Here is a 19416-nt window from a genome sequence, read left to right on the forward strand (position 1 = left end):
TTGAAACTGGCAGACATGGTCCGTCCCAGATTGCCAGGGAGTATGTGGCACTGTGGGAGTGGTTCCTTGCCTGGTTATATGATAGTTTCCATGAGCTAACTGGATCCCCTAACTCCACCCTATCCTGTTCATCAAAGAGGAAACCCATCCCATTCTGGGTCCCTTTACCTGTGTGACTATAAATAAAAGAGAGTTGGGTTACTTCATGTTTTGAGAGGTCAGATCTGGTATGGCCCAACCCATCACACCCCCCTCTCATTTAAAAAGACTATTGGCTCTTGTGTGTTTATTGATTAGATAAGTTTATGGGTAACTGATTGACTTATAGCCAACATCATCCTCCAGCAGTTAACCCTTTTCTCATCCACGCAGGACATGGCTGAGAAATCCCCACACTCTACAATTGAGTTATAGTCCCAGACCAAAAAATTTTTTTCCTATGAGTGACCCACTACGGAAAAGACAGGAAAGCAAAATTGGATATTGCTGAAGGAACTTACTATTAGCTACTATATACTAAAGTTTATGTCCTTCCAAAACTCATATGTTGAAGTCCTAAATCCCTATGTGATGGTATTAGAAAGTGGGTGATTGAATCATGTGGGCAGATTCCTCGTGAATGGGATTAGAGGTTTTTATTTTGTAGAACTTGGGACATAACTGAGGGCCTCAAGCATTGCTAGGCAGGTGCTCTACCACTAAACTACATCCCCAGATGAGTGCTCTTACAAAAGAGATCTCAGAGAGCTCTCTGCCCCCTCAGCATTATACACTCCTAGGAAGAAGACAGTCTACGAATACTAAGTCCTCAATAGAAACTGTATCTACCAGAGACTTGATCTTGGACTTCCCTGCTTCCAAACTAAGAAGCAAATATTTAGTCTTTAAACCACTCAGCCTATGGTATCATTGTTATGACAGCCTGAACTAAGACGCTCATATTATGGGAAGAGTTTTCTCTTTGTTGATATATTCCATTTTCTCCTATCTTAACTCTTACCTAAAGGAGTTACCATTATTAAGTCTCCAGTCTTAATATTTTATGAATTCTAGAGTTAACTATATTACTGCTTGATCTTCACAGAGATGATGTTCTATGTGGTGGAAAGACGAGTCCATTTCATACTGTATGTATAAAAATATAATATGAAGATTTTAACATATAATAACAACTTAAAACTCACTTGGAACAACCTCCCAATAAAAGTCTGACTCTAGTAACTTCAGGACACTTATTCACTATTAACCTTAACTCCTTTAACTATGTTATCAGGTTCTTCATTGGATTATTCCTATCAGCATTTTCAGAGCTTTCTACTAGCTAGAAATAGCTTCTTTCACATGAGGGAAAAGTTAGCTATTTTGAAGTTTTAATATAATACTATTATAAAAATTTAGAGTCCAAGGAGAAGCCTTGTCTTTTGAGAAAGTTACCACAATACCTCGAGTGTCCTGCCAGCATTAGAGAACAATACTCTCTAGATAAACATGGTGGATCAGATGTCCTAAATGCTCCCACTCAATCACTCACTGTATTGCATTCATTCATTCAACAAAAATTTGTCTGAATTCCCACTTTATGCCAGGCATCCTCACACCTTCTAGGCTCACTTTAACTTCCTCCCCTCATGGAGTTTGCATTCTAGTGCCCACTTTCCTGGAACAGACCTTAAAGATGAATCCTGTCCTGCTTTCCATCTCTGTTTACCTGCCACAACCAGCGGTGCCAATTCTTTGGGTTGACCATCATCTCCTAGACTCTTATTTCTTTACTACTTTGTGTACCTTCTAATCCAAAACTTAAAAGTTCTTCTTTAAGATACATATGTATTTAATGGTCTTCATCTCCATTGGTAACTCCATGGCTTAAGACACAGTCATTTCTTACCTTAACTATGGGAATACTCATTAACAGTCTCCTGCTTCTACTATTTCTCCCTTAAAACTAAATTTCCAAAGTATACAGGAGTAATCTTTTAGAAACATCAGATGCTACTCTGGTGATCATAATCCTGTTTCGGGCTTCTCATTTAATTGGGAGAAGATTCTAAATTCCTCAACACAACCTATGAGACAATAAAGGATCTGGTCTCTGGTTACTTCTTCACTTAATCTTTTATCACTCTGTCTCCTGTGTGTCATGCTCTATTCATAAAAGCCATCTTTAAGGTCCTTAAGCACACCAAGCTGATGCCTGTCTCGTGACTCTGGCACTTGCTGTTCCCTCTGTGTGAAGAACTATCTCCCTCATGACTGACTCCTTCAGATCATTTCAGTTTAAATATCTTTTTTCTCTAACTAGTGTTGAATCATCCTCCCCTCATTACATTCATCAAGTTGCCCTGTTTTTTATAAAATACATCAACTAAAATTTAATAGTTTTTTTCATTTTATGTCTTCTAGACTGAGTTCATGAGAGCATCATGACTCCTCTGTAAACTGGCACCTAGAACAGTGAGGGGAACAAAAAGCAAGCATCTATTGTGTTTATTACATACAATCAACACAGGCAGCCCTGGGTATCCTCCAAATACCAAAATCTGAGGATTCTCAAGTCTCATATATAAAGCAATAGTATTTGCATATAACTTCCATGTATTTCAAATCACCTCTAGATTCTTTATAATACCTAATACAATGTAAATGCTTTGTAAATAGTTGTCATGCTGTATTGTTTAGGGAATAATGACAAAGAAAAGTTTATACATACACACTACAGATGACTTTTTTAAAAAATTATCTTTGGTTGATTGAATCCATCAATGAGGAACCCATAGATACAAAAGGGCCAACCAAACAAAACATGAGCAGGGACCACTGCTAATCTACACAGTCTGAGACTAAGGAAGAATGGGGAAAGATGACTATGGGTTAGGTTAAGGAACCAGCAAACGTTATCAGTTAATATCAATATCAATATCATATAAATGACTCTGCTAACCTTATCTTTCCTTCCCTACTTATCGCAGAAGAGCAAAATGTTTTGATCCAAACTACACATAATTATACTAAATTTCATTTTTCTTTTTTACTAAATTTGGTCCATTTTCCTACACTCCCAAAATATTTTTGAAGGATGATCTGGTTATAGTGCATGTATGGGTACATCTTCCTGCCTCATCTGCAAATTTAGGCAGCAGGATGTAGTGATCTGCATCCAAGTCACTAATAGATCTTCAACAATAATATCCTTTGGTTAAACTCCTTTGATTTGTTGAGAATCTAAAAACTTAATAATCATTGACCTCATTGCATTATTAATGTCACAAAGATCTTAAGAGCCTTTTTCTTTGGTGACCTGTTAAAAGTAATATTTCCCTCAATCATCCAAAATATGCTAAGTTGAATGTGATCTGCTTCTTGAGAACTTATTCCGGGTCTTGGCAATTCTGCCTACCTTTTCTCAGCACTCACTAGCCATGCTTTTAAGAATGCCTTCTAGATTTTTTTTTTCAACTGACCTCAAGTTCAAACCAGTTTATGGTTTAGAAATTAACCTGTTTCCTTTTTGAATAGCAGTACTATAATTGTCTCTTCACATTCATTTTTTTCCCCCATTCTCCAGGATTAAACAACAACAACAACAACAAAAACCCACAGTATTGGTGATTTGCTAAGTATTCTGGGCTGTAAATCACTGAATAAAAGAACTAGAGAGAATCATTCAGAATCACTTTCTATCAGGACATCAATTCCCAATTTCCAGATGCAAAATTTTTTCAGTATTTGCCTCTTGAGTTTGGGTTATTTTGATTGCTTGTGTCTTTCAATAATGATCACTGATTTCACCATTACCACTGACAATACCTCTTCTGTTTTCTATCTTTTAAATTTCCTGAATCAATGTTGTCTTGGTTGTTTAATCTTTTGTATTTGAAGAATTTTTCTTTTGATGGTGGCTGTACATTTTCTTAACATCATGTGGTGGTGCTCCAATCTCCCTGCTAAGAACTTCACTTATTTTAATAAATATTTGATACCACTGATTTATTCTAAGGGTAAGTCTGAATCTACCAAGTGTGTTTAAAAGCGTTGCATCTCTGTATTAAAACCTAGGAATCACCCATTATCTAACCAATGATGATGTACAGCTTCTTGAAGTCACTCAAATTTTTCAGAAATTCATACTCAAAATTTTCTTATTTTGAATTACCTGGTTATTGAGATAAAAAATAAAGTGTGTGTAAAGATAAACTATGTGTGCAGCGCTACTTCAAAACTTCTACCATATGATCCTAGCTTTAACATATCATGGTCAAAGAAGTGAATTCAGACTTTTCAACAGTAATTAAGTAGGTGTATCAATGAGAGGAACATCTGTCACAAAGTTATACAAGAAGTAGCACTCAACAAATAACTTTTAATAGATACAAAAACAGAGAAATATAAAAGAGAATACATGTATAATTAAGATTCATTTTAAGATACATATACTTTCTTTGGAGGGAATACTAGGGATTGAAACTAGGGGTGCTTTATCACTAAGCTACAACCCCAGTCCTTCTTATTTTTTATTTTGAGAAAGGATCTCATTAAGTCAAAGTTGTGCCATCATACCCAACAAAGATGAATGTACTTTTAAGATAGAGTTCTTTAAGAAAAGGAAAATTAAGATATTTAAATATCCTTATCTGCCATTTGTTTTGTATCATAACAAGTAATATAGTAGTTCAATTTCTTTTATAAAAACATATAATAAACAACCACGAGTTACACAAAAGTAGAACTTAGTCTTCTGAAATCTTCACTATGGCTGGAATATTTAAAATTGAACAGCAGGAAAAGACAGAAAGTTAGGACTCCTACAAAGGTGAAGATTACCATTATCAATGCTCTTAATTTTTTCAAATTGTGATTTTTTTTGTTAAAAAATTAAACTGCAGGAGTTATCCTTAATATTGAGTTTTAGTATAGATAAATTCCTTTTATTTTCTGGTTTAATCAAATAACTTTATTGAGTTATTTAATCTCTCTAAAGATGAAAACAGAATTAATTCAAACAGCATCATAACAGAAGGGTTACTAGTCTAATAAAATTATGCTTCTAAAAAACTGGGTGTATATTTTGGACTACTGAAAGTCAACAATGAATACTGCAAATATTGATTTTTATGAATTTTTATGATTTTATGATTTTTATGAATAAAAGATCATGATACATGGTAATAATCCAAGTTTAATTTAGTAAAGCATACAAGCACTTCCAGAATTAAAGAATTAAACAATTTATTTGGATGTGAAAATGCACAGAATAGTTAGGAACTATGTTCCTTGCCTCAAAAACTTGAAAGTACTATTCTCATAAGAACTGAAGTGTAATAATGACTTATGTTCAATAGATGGCGATGTTTATATTGCACTGTCACCAATCCATAAAAACTTGAATAAAACAGTATAATCCAGAAAATGATGGCAGATCAAGTACAAATGTTCCATATTTTGTAACTAACAAAAATTATTTGATTGTATATTCATTTTTATTTAACCTGTGATATTTTTTCTATGCTGGCCAATATATTTTATGGAAATGTCTATGATGGTATCAGGTTCTCAGGAGCCATTTTTTAAAAAAAATACATTTTTAAAAATTAGGCTGTGTTGTGGAGGTGTTGGTGTTTTATCTTTTGGGGACAAGTGTGATAGTTAATTCTTACCTCACAAAAATATTTGAAAATATCAGATCAGGGAATGATTCCCACTTTCATTGTATAGCACATGAAGAATAGTAGTTTTGAGAAATAACTATGCAACTGACATGTGTCTTTGTAAGGATATTTAACAAGTGACTTAACATGTTTTGAAACACAAAAATAATGAAGACATGGGATCAGTGAGCAAATTGTGTTTCTTCATCTGCATAAAAGATATAAAAGGGGTTATATGAATATCTATGAACAAATTGAAATTTTAAAAAACTCATAAAACAGTACGTTTGGAAATATTTATGTCATTTCTCTTGCTAAATTGCCAATGAATATACAAAACTGAAAGGTTTTTGTTTAAAAGTAACTTAAGATTTACTCTTACAGTGCCAAAATTCCATTCTGATTCCCATCAGTTACAAACCATGTGGCAATTATTTAGTGCTATTGGACAGTCTGTAAGTGTATTTCTCTACCATAATTGTTTGAGTTTTGTGCAGTGTAACTGGTGGCCTGAGTTTGAATTGATTTTTTGCCAAAGAAAGAAGCAGTCTTTTCTTAGTATTTTAATACTTTGAAAACTGGGAAGTCATATCATTTATTATTATTAAGTATAATACATGAAAAATTAGAATCCATTATTCTTTAGCAAAGGAATAAAAGAAAGGCTGATAAAGTATGTTCTGATCACAATGATTTTAGATAAAGTTTTGCTAAACTAAAATGCTACTCTATATTTTATACAGACCATTGAAATATTAAAAAATTTAAACTGCATATTAAATTAATACTTCCATAGATTAGAAACTGAAAAAATAAGATCAAGAAAAAACATCTTTTAATTTAAAATTAATTGTACTGTTTGACAAAATCTTTTAAGTATACATGTTTTTAAAGATAATTATTTTTTAATATTTCTTAGTTATAGATGGATATAATGTCTTTTTATTTTTATTTTATTTTTTATGTGGTGCTGAGGAGCAAACCCAAAGCCTTGCACATGGGAGGCAAGCACTCCGCCAGTGAGCTACAGCCCCAACCTAAAATAATTATTTTTAAGTGAAATTTTATAGCCTCCCAAATGACTCTTCTCTAGTAGAAGACTTATTACTATCATTATTTCTATTATTAATATGTTATTAACAAGATGATGTTACTTTATTTATTTATTTGTATTTGTAGTGCCAGGGATTAAACCCAGGACCACATGCATACTAGTCATGTGCTCTACCAGTGAGCTGCATCCCCCCACAGCTCTGCTTCTTTTAAATGTCGTAGAATAAATTCTTGACTTCAAACATTTGCTTAGAAATGAAAAATTTATTTCTGCTGTTTTTCCAATTAGAGCATTAACTAAGCATCTCATAATCTTGTTTCTAAGATTTCTTATTTTCTCCTCCCAGGAGTCTCCAAAAAGCCAAAGGAGAAGGATTAAGAAACAAATCCTTGGACTGGGGAGATAGCTCAGTTGGTAGAGTGCTTGCCTTGCAAGTACAAGGCCCCAGGTTCAATCCCCAGCACCAAAAAAATTTAAAAAAATAAAATAAAAAAAGAAAGAAACAAATCTTCATTTAATGGATAAAAATCCTTCTGCAGCTATTTAGTAAATGGTTAATTCCAGGGAGAAAGTGTTGACTTTTGGCAGTCAGGTTACCGAAAGCACAATTCTTGTTTCAAGCAACTTAAATATGGTTTGACATTTCAATGTAGATATTAATACCTTGACATTTTAATGAAAATTTGACATTATATTGAATCTGCAATTAAAATATTGTATACCATGCTGTAACAAATATTCTTTGAGTTCAACAAGTGGAGGACTGAAAAAATAGGCAATTACATACTATCAGTAATTGTTAGTAGCAAACATGGCAGAGGATACTAAAATGCTTGCATTTAAAGGGCTTGTACTCTAGCTGGGGACACAGGACATGGAGACAAATACGTATCATTCAAAGTGTAAAAGCAAGTGCCACAAGAAAGGTAACAACAATGCTTTTGATTCGGTCCAACAAAGTGGTTCTACTTAAGAATAACTTTTTCTTAAATGCTAATCTGTCAAATCAGTTTAAGTACAGAAAAGCAATTGGTGTATGTCACACCCCCCAATTAATTTAATCCTTAGTGTGAGTAAATTTGGATATAGGTTCCTTGAAGTGGTGATTAAGGTTAAATGAGATCATAATGGTGGGACCCAAATTCAGTGTGACTGTGTCCTCAGACAAGAATAAGAGAATAAAGATGTCTACATATCCTTACCTGCCACTTGTTTTATACTATTCAATCCAGTGAACTAATCCAGAGGAAAGGCCAGATGAGCACACAGTGAGAAAATGGCCATCTCCAAACCAGGAAGAGAGGCTTCAGTTGAAACTAACCCTGCTGGTACCTTGATCTGGGACTTCCAGTCTCCAGAGCTATGAGAAAAATTAATTTCTATTGTTTAAACTCTTGTAACAGAGTTCTATTATACAATATATTCCTAATAAAAGAAAAGACTGACAGAGATGAATTATGTGATCCTAACACCTACCTTCAAGATAACTCACTTCATTGTATATACAGACCTTTACTTACAAAGTTACAGTGGTATCCAGGAAGAAATAAAATACTTATTGTTTCTTCCAATTTACATAGTTTGAAGACTTTTGTCTTTGACAAACTCATACGTTAGTCAGAAAGTTAGGATATGTCAACAAATATCCATACTATAAATCAGAAAAGAGGTGTCAAAAGAGAGTATGTTAGTTCAAAAGTGAGATTATTTGTCTTGTGGTGGTGGAGAGAATGCATGGTAGGTAAGCATGCGTGGCTGAAGTTGTGAGAATAATAAAAACAAAAAAAACAAACAAACAAACAAAAAAAGAAAACCTTGAGAGAGAAGACATTTTTACTCAGCCCAGTTATCTTAGTAGTACAATAGTGGAATTTGGTGCTGGATGATTTCTTGTTCACGAGGGCTATTCAGTACATTGTAAGTCATTTAGTGTACTTAGCTCCCTAGCAGTATCCTCCTGACTTTGGGGTATCTGCATATTACCAAAACATTTCCAAAGGCTACTCAGCAGCTGCATCTCCCCAAGGGGATAACTGGAGGAACACTTATAAGAATGTAAATTTAGAAAACAGCAGATTGTTCAAACAAAAATTATTATGTGGCTGATTAAAGAGTTAATAGGTATGATTCTAAAATGCTACATATGGAAAATTTAAATAGGCACATGCAAATTATAATAATATTTTAAGCATTGCTTTCCTATTTTAAGTGTTGGAATGAATGATCAGGAAATATTTACTTAGTTTAAGGAATTTTTTTTAATGGAAGAAACAAAAGGAATGAGTCCAAATCATTCTTGCTAGGTTTTCATAGAACTAAAATGTCAAATTCATCACTAAGTTATGAAGAATATATGAGATATCAGAATTTTAGATGTCCAAGTTTTATTTTTGTGTAGCTTTATGCATGCTTACAGGACACTCCTTCTGTTCCCTACTAATATTACAAACATGTAGTACCTTTATGCCTTCTCTTTTTAGGTCTTCACTGCATCTCAATAAGACAATCAGAAATCAGAACTGGCACTAATTAGATGTGCACTTCATTTAGAAAGCTGATAAACCTCCTTTCTAATTCTACTTGAAAGTAGTGAGAAATGACAGGATAATTTCCCACTTGAAATGCTGTGATAGTCATGGAAATATAAGTTATTTGTCCATATTCTTAAGAATGATGCTTTTAGATCATACTTCTCTCCTGTATGTTTCAGACCACACTGACTTTCTAATCTGAGTACTTGCCACACTCTTTTCCACACTGTCTCCTGAGCCTGGAACACAGTCCTCAAATCATCACGCAGCTGACTTCTCCACTCTGAAGAGTCACAGCATTAAGGTCATCTGCTCCGATCTCCACATAATCTAAAGTAATCCTGCCCTCCTAAGCCAAATTTCTTTCATATTAGCCTATTTCCTTATCTTGCTAACAAAATTGCCTTTGCTCATCTTACTTGTATATTTATCTATTATTCACTACTGTATCTGTAATACATAGAGTAGGGCCTGGCATTTAAGTATTTAGTAATCACTAACTTGGAAGAATGAATACCAACAATGAATGAATGAATATTTGTGATTCATATGATTTAAAATACACATCAGAAAGACAATAATTGTAAAATTATTAGGAGGAAACCATATCATTTTGTATTTTTTTAATAATACTGAATAGTAAATGGAAATCCTATTTTGTATCCTAATATCATAACTTCTATTCAACAAGCTCTAAAATGTTTCTATATGTGAGTCTCCCTAAATAGCATAATCATGTACAAAATAAGTGTTTCTGTTTCTATAATGTATTTTTTTTTGAGGTGGTAAAAAAGACACATTTCATCTTCTGACTGGTACAACAACACTGTTAAGAAAAAAATGTTCAAAATTCTTTAAGAGTAACTTCTCAACTTTACTTTTAAAAAAGGCCTAGGATAAAGCCTGTATAAGAGATACAACAAAAATAAGTCGCAAATTAGGTCGTTAGACTTACAACAACATTTTTGTAAGAAGCTTTTATAATTTTTGGCTAGCTTTTAAGTTAGGAATATAAGATGTCCCAGAAGATTCACTGAGCTCAGGAATTTAAATTCTGACATGGTCAAATGAAATGTCCTTTGTGATCCTGGTTGAACATTTATCCTTCTACTCAAATATGAATCATTTCATTAATCTAAGTCTGTTCTTGTGATGACACATGAAACATTTTAATTAGAGATGGTATTAAATTCTCATTTTCAATAGTACCTATTTCAAGTTACAAAGTTCTATATATGTTCTCTTGTATTAGGAAAAATTTTTTTTATTTACTAAATTCTTTCTAGTAGTTCTATCAACTCTGTAGTTATTTTAGAAACCTGGTTCTTGGTGGAAAATTCTGTGTTAATTCTCTCACATCATTTATTTTTATGTGACTTTAATTCAATCTTCTTTCAAACATTATTTTTTGAGAAAAGAATTATTAGGTAGAAAAAGGCCTGGTATAAGAAAGTAGATTTTATTACAAAGGCCAGAGACAGAGTAATAACTGGAATTGATGTCAGGATCATAAAAGCCCAAGTAGGCAAAACCGCTTAGTGTCTGAAGAATAACTGATGCAATAAAGTTAAAATACCTTACATCTTCATATATAGCGGATGAGCAACAATAAATGCTAGAATTACTTTTTAAATACACTTACCAGGCCAAGTTTTAAATAGCAACCAATCACTAACTAAAATTAATGTTAGTTTTTCTGAGTTATCAGGCAGTTATCCTACTATGGTGACACTCAAGTGTAGAACTCCTGGAAAATGAATCTTTGATGCAGGCAAGAAGTTTCAGTAATCATTCACAAACATTAATTCTATGTTGTATCATAGTTTAAATGATCATATATGTTATTTACGTAAGATGTTACATTAAGTAATGTAACAACTCAGGAGAAAACAAACATGGGCCTTTGCCATGTTTTACACTTAGTAATGTCACAAAATTAAAAACATTTTCCAAAAGTAATGTCAAGATAATTAGTGATTTTACCCCTGTGATATGTAACAGGTCCTGAACAGCAAGGTTACTAGCCTCAAGGAAACAGAACAAGTACAAAGCTAAGTTAAAGGCAACTTTATTACAGTAATTTTCCAAACTTCAAACGCATTCATTACTGCATTTAGAACTACTATATAATACATTATATTACAAGGCAGAAAGCACTCCTGGTCAGATTTTTAGCTTCCACATATTGCCCAAAACATTGCTTCCTAAGGATAACAGTAATACACAGTAGTTTACAACACTAAGTAAAATATTTCTCTGGTATCTCAGAATCATTCACATTGCTATTTTTTTTTTATTTCCTCTGACTTAAAAATGATGCAAATCTATCTATCTATATTTTAATAGCTAACACCTAGAAATTTCTATACCATAAGAACATCCACCAGCTTAGATATAATTTCTTGGTAGAAAACAGGATTTTGAATCTAACCGAACCAAAAGAACACTGTATTTCCCCATTGTAAACAGGGGTAGAATCTTCTTTCCATGTTTAGGAGCTCTTCTTTATACAACCACACTGAAGAATACCTGTTTTAAAAGATACCTTAATCTACAATGGACTCTTATCTAACAAAGTCCTCTATGTTTAATCTTGTCTCCTCATATTTGTGTACTTAGAATAATTTATAAACCAACTTTGACCATTCCATAATAATAAACTTAAAAGTAATCTCAGGAAAAGTAATCATATTTTAAAGGAAGTATTTTCCAAATTAGACAAGGACCCATTATTTATTCATATGCCTCTGCTTCAACCAACCAAACAAACCCAACTTAGGACAAGTTACTACCATAGAAACAAAGGAAACAGATGAAAATCCTTTGATTAGCTCTAGTGTCTTCATTTTTTTTCTTTGATTTTACATTTGTGAGCTACCAAATAGCATAAAACATGTTCATCTTCCTTATTTCCATGACAACAGAAAATTGTTAGGAAGTATAGAAAAGGTTCTATTTTTTCATAAAGCAAATTTAATACAGATTTTGCTATCAAGTTGAAAAAGAAAAAGTGAATGAAAAGGTATATGCTGGCTGCTTGGGGGACAAAACTCATAAATCACTGTACGTTAAGAGCACGTGCTGAAACTTCATGGTGCCAGTCACGTAATTTTGTGTATTTGGGACTAAAGACGTGAAGGGGTATCTTTTCCCTGTGGAAATAAGAAAAAGAAAAAAAAAAAAAAAAAGAGTGATAGAAGAGTCATAAAAAAGAGAAAGGAAAAGATTCTACACTAATTCCATCATGCAGAAAACATGCCTTATAAAAGCTTAATTTCACATAGCTGTTATGTTAAATAGCAAAGATTTTAAAGGGAGAGCATCTTTAGAAATACAGAAATTAATCTACAGAGCCCTCCTAGAAACATCAATTTTTATGCCCAAAATAAAGTGACTCAAGACAACACATGAACTCATTCAGAGAGATATATACCATTAGCAAAGCACTCCCAATTAAAATCTTAAGCCCATTTCTTACCTCAGTACTAAAAAGAATATGCCTTAGACAAAATCCAGACAATATATACTACTTTGAAAATCTGTTAAGTTGTACATTTAGGCCACACTAAAGACACCACAGTTAAATGCTTAGCTTCTATTTGCAAAGACAAAGTGCCATACCATTTATTACACTTGAAAATTTGAAAAACCAAATTAAGACCATTCATGAAAGAAAAGCATTCAATATATAAAAGATATAGAACTTACTTTGCCTTCTTTGTATTATCAGTTTCAGATTCTTTCACTGAAATATAATAATATGCAATATTAGTTTGCCTTTTTTTTACTTCAAAATCTCTTAAGCAATTACCTGTGTCAATCAATATCAAACATTCAAGTTTCACAGAGCTACTAAGAAAAATTCTACATCATATGCTATTGATTATAACTATTCAATACACCGCCTCTTCTCTATGTAACTCTCCCAGACTGACATCTCATTTGCAGTACCCATATTTGCATAAACTATTAAAAGTATACAATCCAAGGGTTGTTTTCCAATAACTGCCAAATACATCTAAGTACTATTCTCCGGGGCAAAGAATATAATCCATTAGGATCCCTAGAAGATCACTTACAATGTTCAGTCCCAGTGATCTGGGCAAGGATTCGGAAAGAACGAGACTGAGTTGTTCCAGTCCTTGGACGCCAGTCTTCAGTATCCTCAATCAGTCTCTTCTTGCTGGCATCACTGTGAGTGGGTATGTGATAAAACTCTGTATTACGCTCCACAATGTGTTTTCTTGGTGGGCTGGGGAAAAGATTTTTAAAAAATTAAAAACCTTAAATTATATTAAGAGGATAAAATCTCCTCTAGGGAATTATTTATAATTTAAATATTTGATCCTCAATGTTTCTTTTATATAGTTTGTTTATGCAATACTGTCTCAGTCTCAATTTTAAAAAAAAAAAAGTACCTTTCTAAAATAGGCTTAGATTTTCTTTAATAGTTTTTAAAAAATGCACTTAAAATGTTCATATAAACTAACACTGTAAGAAAGTATTCAACAGAAACATTACCGTTTAGGTGGGGTTTTCCTTTTAAATGACAGAAGAAGGCAGCAGAAGAAAGTTTTCCAACATGAAGAAAAGGAAAGGAAAATAATAAGAGAAAAGAAAACTAGAAAATGAATAGTCTACAGTAGTCAAAATCAAACAACTGAAAATTACTTCTACCATTCAACTTATGCCATATAAGAAAAAGGTATAAACTATGATTTAACCACAGTTAACCAATACTAGAATGTGTTGGAGTTAATAAAATTAAAAGATCACTTCTTCACTTAGAACAGATTAAACGAGCAATTTTGAAAACAATTTTGAAAAGGTTCAGAATTGTTTTTCTCATTTATGTGTACAGATGTCCTTATCCTAAATAAAATTTGTGCAGGATCAGTATACTGATGATGGTTGTGGGATATTAGAAACCACTGAGATATTTATCAAAAGAAAAGGATTGAAATTTTGGTTCTATCACTTTTCAGATATATGATTTTTGGACAAATCAATGTCACTGAGTATCAGTGTTTTTCACTGATAAAGCAAGAATATTACATACAAAGTAGTGTTGTTCTGAGGATTCAATGTAATAGTATGTATCAAAGACAGGTATAAACTACAGAGTTCGAGAACTCTGGGTTTGCTAAGAACATTCAGTTTTCTATTAGCATAGCAAAAACACTGAAGAATTTACAATGTACCTTATTTTAATACTTTAAGATCTATTGAACATAATAAACACTCCTTGTTTCTATTTCTTCAAAACAGCACAAACACAAACTGTTGGAGTCCAGAAATTTAAATTTAAAATTTCAGAAGAGAAAAAGTAATGAGTCTTGCTTAGCAGACTACTGGCCAAAGATTTGTGTAGAGAAAGTGCTCTCAATGTGACCAGATGTGGGTGGCAAGATCTGTCAGGTTTAACTCACTGCTGGAACGAACATCACAGTGCAATCAGCATGTCATGCGACTGCTGTCGTTTTATAACAGTAACACTATCAAAACTGTCCAAGTACACTGGAGTTTTTCCCACATGAAGAACATGACATAATTAAAGTCAATAACTTTGGCTTTAGAATCAGATCAAGTTGCAAGCACTAAATCCTCCACAAAGTGTGTTCCTGCAAGTCACTTCACTTCTCTGAGTCTCTTTTTCTATGTGAGACATCTGAATTAAATCTTAAAGTTTATTCTGAGGAATAAATATGATAGATAATGTACATCTTTCTACAGTTTCTAGCCCACAGTAATGATCATCATCATATGTTCTTTTATGATAATCAGAAAAACAATCACAATGAGTCTTCTAAGACTATGGGACATCAGCATATAAAAAGAACAGAATCAATAACATTTATGGATGAAAGGGAAAGACATAACTTATGGTAAGATTTCATGATCCCTGAAGTAAGGTATCTGAAAGATCTTTACTAATATTCCATAAAATCTAGTCCTTTTTAAAATAGAAAAAAAATCAGAAACTAGGAAATAGGCAGAAATTATTCCATAAACACACTATCTTGAGCACATATAAAATAACTCTTTATCTTATGTAAGTACTTGAAATAGTTTATATTCGGTTTCTAAATATTATAGTTTTAAACTACTTTATACTTAGTGAATGTAGTTTACTCCTAAATAGTGCTAATTTCAAGTATGACTGTTTTTAAAATCTTTTGTTAGGTTTTTGTCTATAAAAATACAAAACAATGTTTTCAAGCTGAGACACTAAGAATAATTAAATGAAACAATTTAAGTTGTACTTAGCACAACACACTTGCAAAAAGTATAGTGCACTTTAGACTCTGTCATTTACCATGGCTAAAGTCTCATGTTAGTGACAGGAAGTTTCTAAACATTTACTTAGCACTTTCTGGTTCTGAGACTCTGACTCTGATGACTATGATTAAAGAAGAGAATAATTTTAATTATTTTTAAAAATACAATTGAGATAGAATATAAACCTAATTCTCAAGAGCAAGTAATTCATTTTAAAATATGAACATTCAAAATTAGCAAGTTAATTCAAATTTTAAAAAAAAATATAATAACTACATCTCTAACTCCAGTGTATGCTGTCCCATAACACTTACCCATCCATCCCCCTCGAGTTAGTTAGCTTACTAAATTTGTCCATCGCCAAAGTGTGGGGTGTTCCAAAACATCCACTGATTCATAAGAAGTTCTCGGCATGAAAAGCTTGCTTCTTATGCTCCTTAAGATTTTTAAGAGTTCTTGTAATGAGATTATATAACAAGATTTGCTGGTGGTGTTAAGTTGAGAGCAAGATGAAAAGTTACAGAGACACATGAAGAAATGAGCCATTATTTAAGTACTTACATAGTGCCAGGATTACTGAAGAGGAATAATACACACAAGAAAGATGTGATAGAGGAAGAAATTGATATTCCAGGATGATGGACACAAGCAGAGATAAAGAAAAAAAGGAAATAAGAGAAAAAAAATGAAATAGCAAAATTCAAAGCAATGAATTTAGGTGAAGATGTTATCTAAATATCATGCATCAAAATAATCATGCAAATATAGACAAAAATGCACAAATGTTAGACAGAATTTTTGTTACATTACTATTACTAGCACAAACAGTCCTACCTGTTTTATCCCCTAAATACTGAAAATCATTGCAAGTATCAATGCTAGTTCAAGTCTCATGTTACTTAATACCAAGAATGATCCTCTATAAAAAATGTCCAGGTTTTTATAAAATTCATTACAAATGGTGGCTATAACAAAAGGCAGAGAATAAAATAATTTGATAGAACATGCAGAAATAGTTCAGTTTACAATCACTTTAGAATCAGCAAAGAGAAAAATCTTTCAGTCTCTTATCAGAGAAGTATAATATTAATAGCCAGCATAATCTCTTTACACACATTATCCTGATCATACACTGCCAGAGAATGCTATACTACTAGAAAATATTTTTTTCTTTTTTTTTTTTTTTTGCGGTGCTGGGGATTGAACCCAGGGCCTTGTGGCTTGCAAGGCAAGCACTCTACTGACTGAACTATCTCCCTAGCCCTATTTTTTTTCTTAAATGTAAAATGTCTGATGGAAATGTAGGATCATGAGCTGGGGTTGTAGCTCAATGGAAGAGTGTTTGCCTAGCATGCGGGATGCCCTGGATTTGAATCTCAGCACCGCATATAAATAAAATAAAGGTCCACTGACAACTAAAAAATATTTTAAAAATGTAGGATCATGAATAAGGGGCTCTCTCTCTCAGTTTTCATACTTTTCCCTGTCTCTCCTTCTCACCCCGCTCAATCATAAGCAAGTTCCAGTAACTTTAGAATTGGTGTGGGAACTCCACAGTTCTGTATTATCAGTGACATAAGTTACTTCCCAGAAAGTGAATCTGATTTGCTATGCTAAAGGAAATGGGTTAATAATACCTAAAGAGAGAGAAGATCAGAACAATTTATTTAATGGGTGCAGTGGCACACACCTGTAATCCCAGCAGCTTGGAAGGCTGGGCAGGAGGATAGCAAGTTCAAAGTCAGCCTCAGTAATAGGGAGCCGCTAAGCAACTCAGTGAGACTCTGTCTTTAAATAAAATACAAAATAAATAGGGCTGGGGATGTGGCTCAGTGGTCAAGTGCCCCTGAGTTCAATCCCCAATACCAAAAAAAAAAAAAAAAAAAAAGCAATTCATTCACATAGTCTATTAAGGGTAGAAATATTAAAAACAAATACATTGCCATTCCTTTATGGAGAGAGAACAAGACGTAAACGACGTTTATCAAAGAACAATTTTAGTGTTCTTCCACCTTCCAATTAAATTTAGTCAGAATAAATAAAAAATCATTATAGACATAGTGAGGAAAAACTGCCCATCAGCTTTAATGTTTAGAAATCCAGTTTCATAAAGTCACACACAATTGAGTTCTACTCAGTGAGGGTGGGTCATGCTAATAAGTTGATCTCAACAGTTTGCCTTTGTGGACTCTTCCCCAGCCACAACGTAAAGCATTTTCTTCTCTCTCTTGCTATTTTAAACAATAGTTTAAAATAGTTTTGCAAAGTAATCTTTCTAAACAGAGACCAATTTTAGATATATATATTTAAGTACTTTAAGTTGAGGGATAATGTTTTATGTCAACATGAAGTTGCAGGGGGAGGGGTTCTGTGGTGTGGTAAATGGCACCAAATGAAGGGTGAACTGATTTTAATCCAAAGATGCTAATTTGAATATCAAACAAGTATTTCTATAATATATTTTTAAATGTGCTCAAATGGAATAGCACAGAGCAGTGGCAAACACATCTCCACAACAGCCAGATAACCTGGTCTGGCTGTGTTGCCCACTTCCCTGTGCTCTGGGAAAATCATAATCTACAGAAATCTGTGTCCCTCAATTGTGAAATGAACTGCAAACTTTCTGTCCTTAGATATTTGTGGGGTTTTTTTTGTTTTTTGTTTTTTGTTTTTGTTTTTGGTGGTCCCAGAGATTGAGTCCAGGGGTACTTAACTACTGAGCCACATCCCCAGTCCTTTTATTTTTTATTTTGAGACAGTCTTGCTAAATTGCTGAGCTGGCTTTGAATTTGGAATCCTCCTGCCTCAGCCTCCTGAGCCATGGGATTACAGGTGTGCGACACCTCACTTGGCCCCCTTCAGACTTCATGTAAAGGTTCATGTTTAACATATTTGAAGCACTTTGAAAACTAATCAGACACTGATTGTTGTTGGGATAGATGGCCCTACTACTCAAAAAAGGTACTTTCAAATGAAAGTAGTTTATGCACATGAATTCATTCATAAAGCTTCTGATCCAACTCTATAGTCATTAAAAAACAAATACTACCTCAAACTAACAAAAAGAAGTTCAAGTCACAAGCAGGTGATAGTGGAAGGCACATCAAAATTTGGCTTTAAAGACTAAAGCTCAAATCTCAGCTATATCATTTACAAGACACATGACTTGAAAAAATTATGTGCTCTCTCAACATTTAGTTCACATGAGAATGAGATCACATAATATATTCAGAGGCACAGAACAATGCATAGAATACCTAATATACAATGCATAGTAATACCTAACAAATTAATGAATCTGGATCTTGAATTTTTAAACTGTATTTAATCTATATGCTTAAGTTTATTTTTTCAAGTCCCATTTCCCCCCTTTTTCAAATCAATTGTTTGTTATACTGGAATCCAGGAACTAGCCAAAGGTGTTGTTTATAAGAAGTTAACTTTAAAAAGACAATAAATTAGGTTTTCAGGATGTTTTAATCACACATTGGTGTGCAATATTCCTATATATAAATAACATGAAACTATACAATCAGTGAAACCACAACTGCTTAGAAAGAATTGCTCTTATAACTCAAAAGTTATAGAATGCCAAGACCAAGTTAGATATCCCATATTTCCAATTTAATTTATAGTGTGGATAAAGAATTTCAACACCTGTCAGAATAATCATAACTTGATTAGTGCAAAACTATTGTAAGTTCTTATCTCATGTGATTTTTCCTTAGCTTTAAAGCTAATATTAACTACTAACCAGTTTAATGTCAATATGAAAAGAACACAAAAACAAGGTTTGAGAGTCTATACCAGTGATTCCCAATGCCTATGCTAATTCTTTGTGACATTTAATAACCTGGTAATGATCTCTCTTAACTGGTTTCCATAGTGTATTAACTGTCTATCTTTC

At 33.0% G+C, this 19416-nt stretch overlaps 1 protein-coding gene across 1 annotated transcript in view; it reads right to left on the reverse strand.

Annotated features, from left to right (window-relative positions):
• Positions 1–19416, reverse strand: part of Pdlim5 (PDZ and LIM domain 5) — a 209906-nt gene that overhangs the window by 73961 nt on the left and 116529 nt on the right. Inside the window, 3 exon segments of the mRNA XM_047565652.1 lie at positions 12939–12975; positions 13310–13482; positions 13752–13769. Coding sequence (XP_047421608.1) covers positions 12939–12975; positions 13310–13482; positions 13752–13769 — 228 coding nt within the window.

The sequence above is a fragment of the Sciurus carolinensis genome, chromosome 10 (genome assembly GCF_902686445.1).
Source record: "Sciurus carolinensis chromosome 10, mSciCar1.2, whole genome shotgun sequence".
NCBI lineage: Eukaryota > Metazoa > Chordata > Mammalia > Rodentia > Sciuridae > Sciurus > Sciurus carolinensis.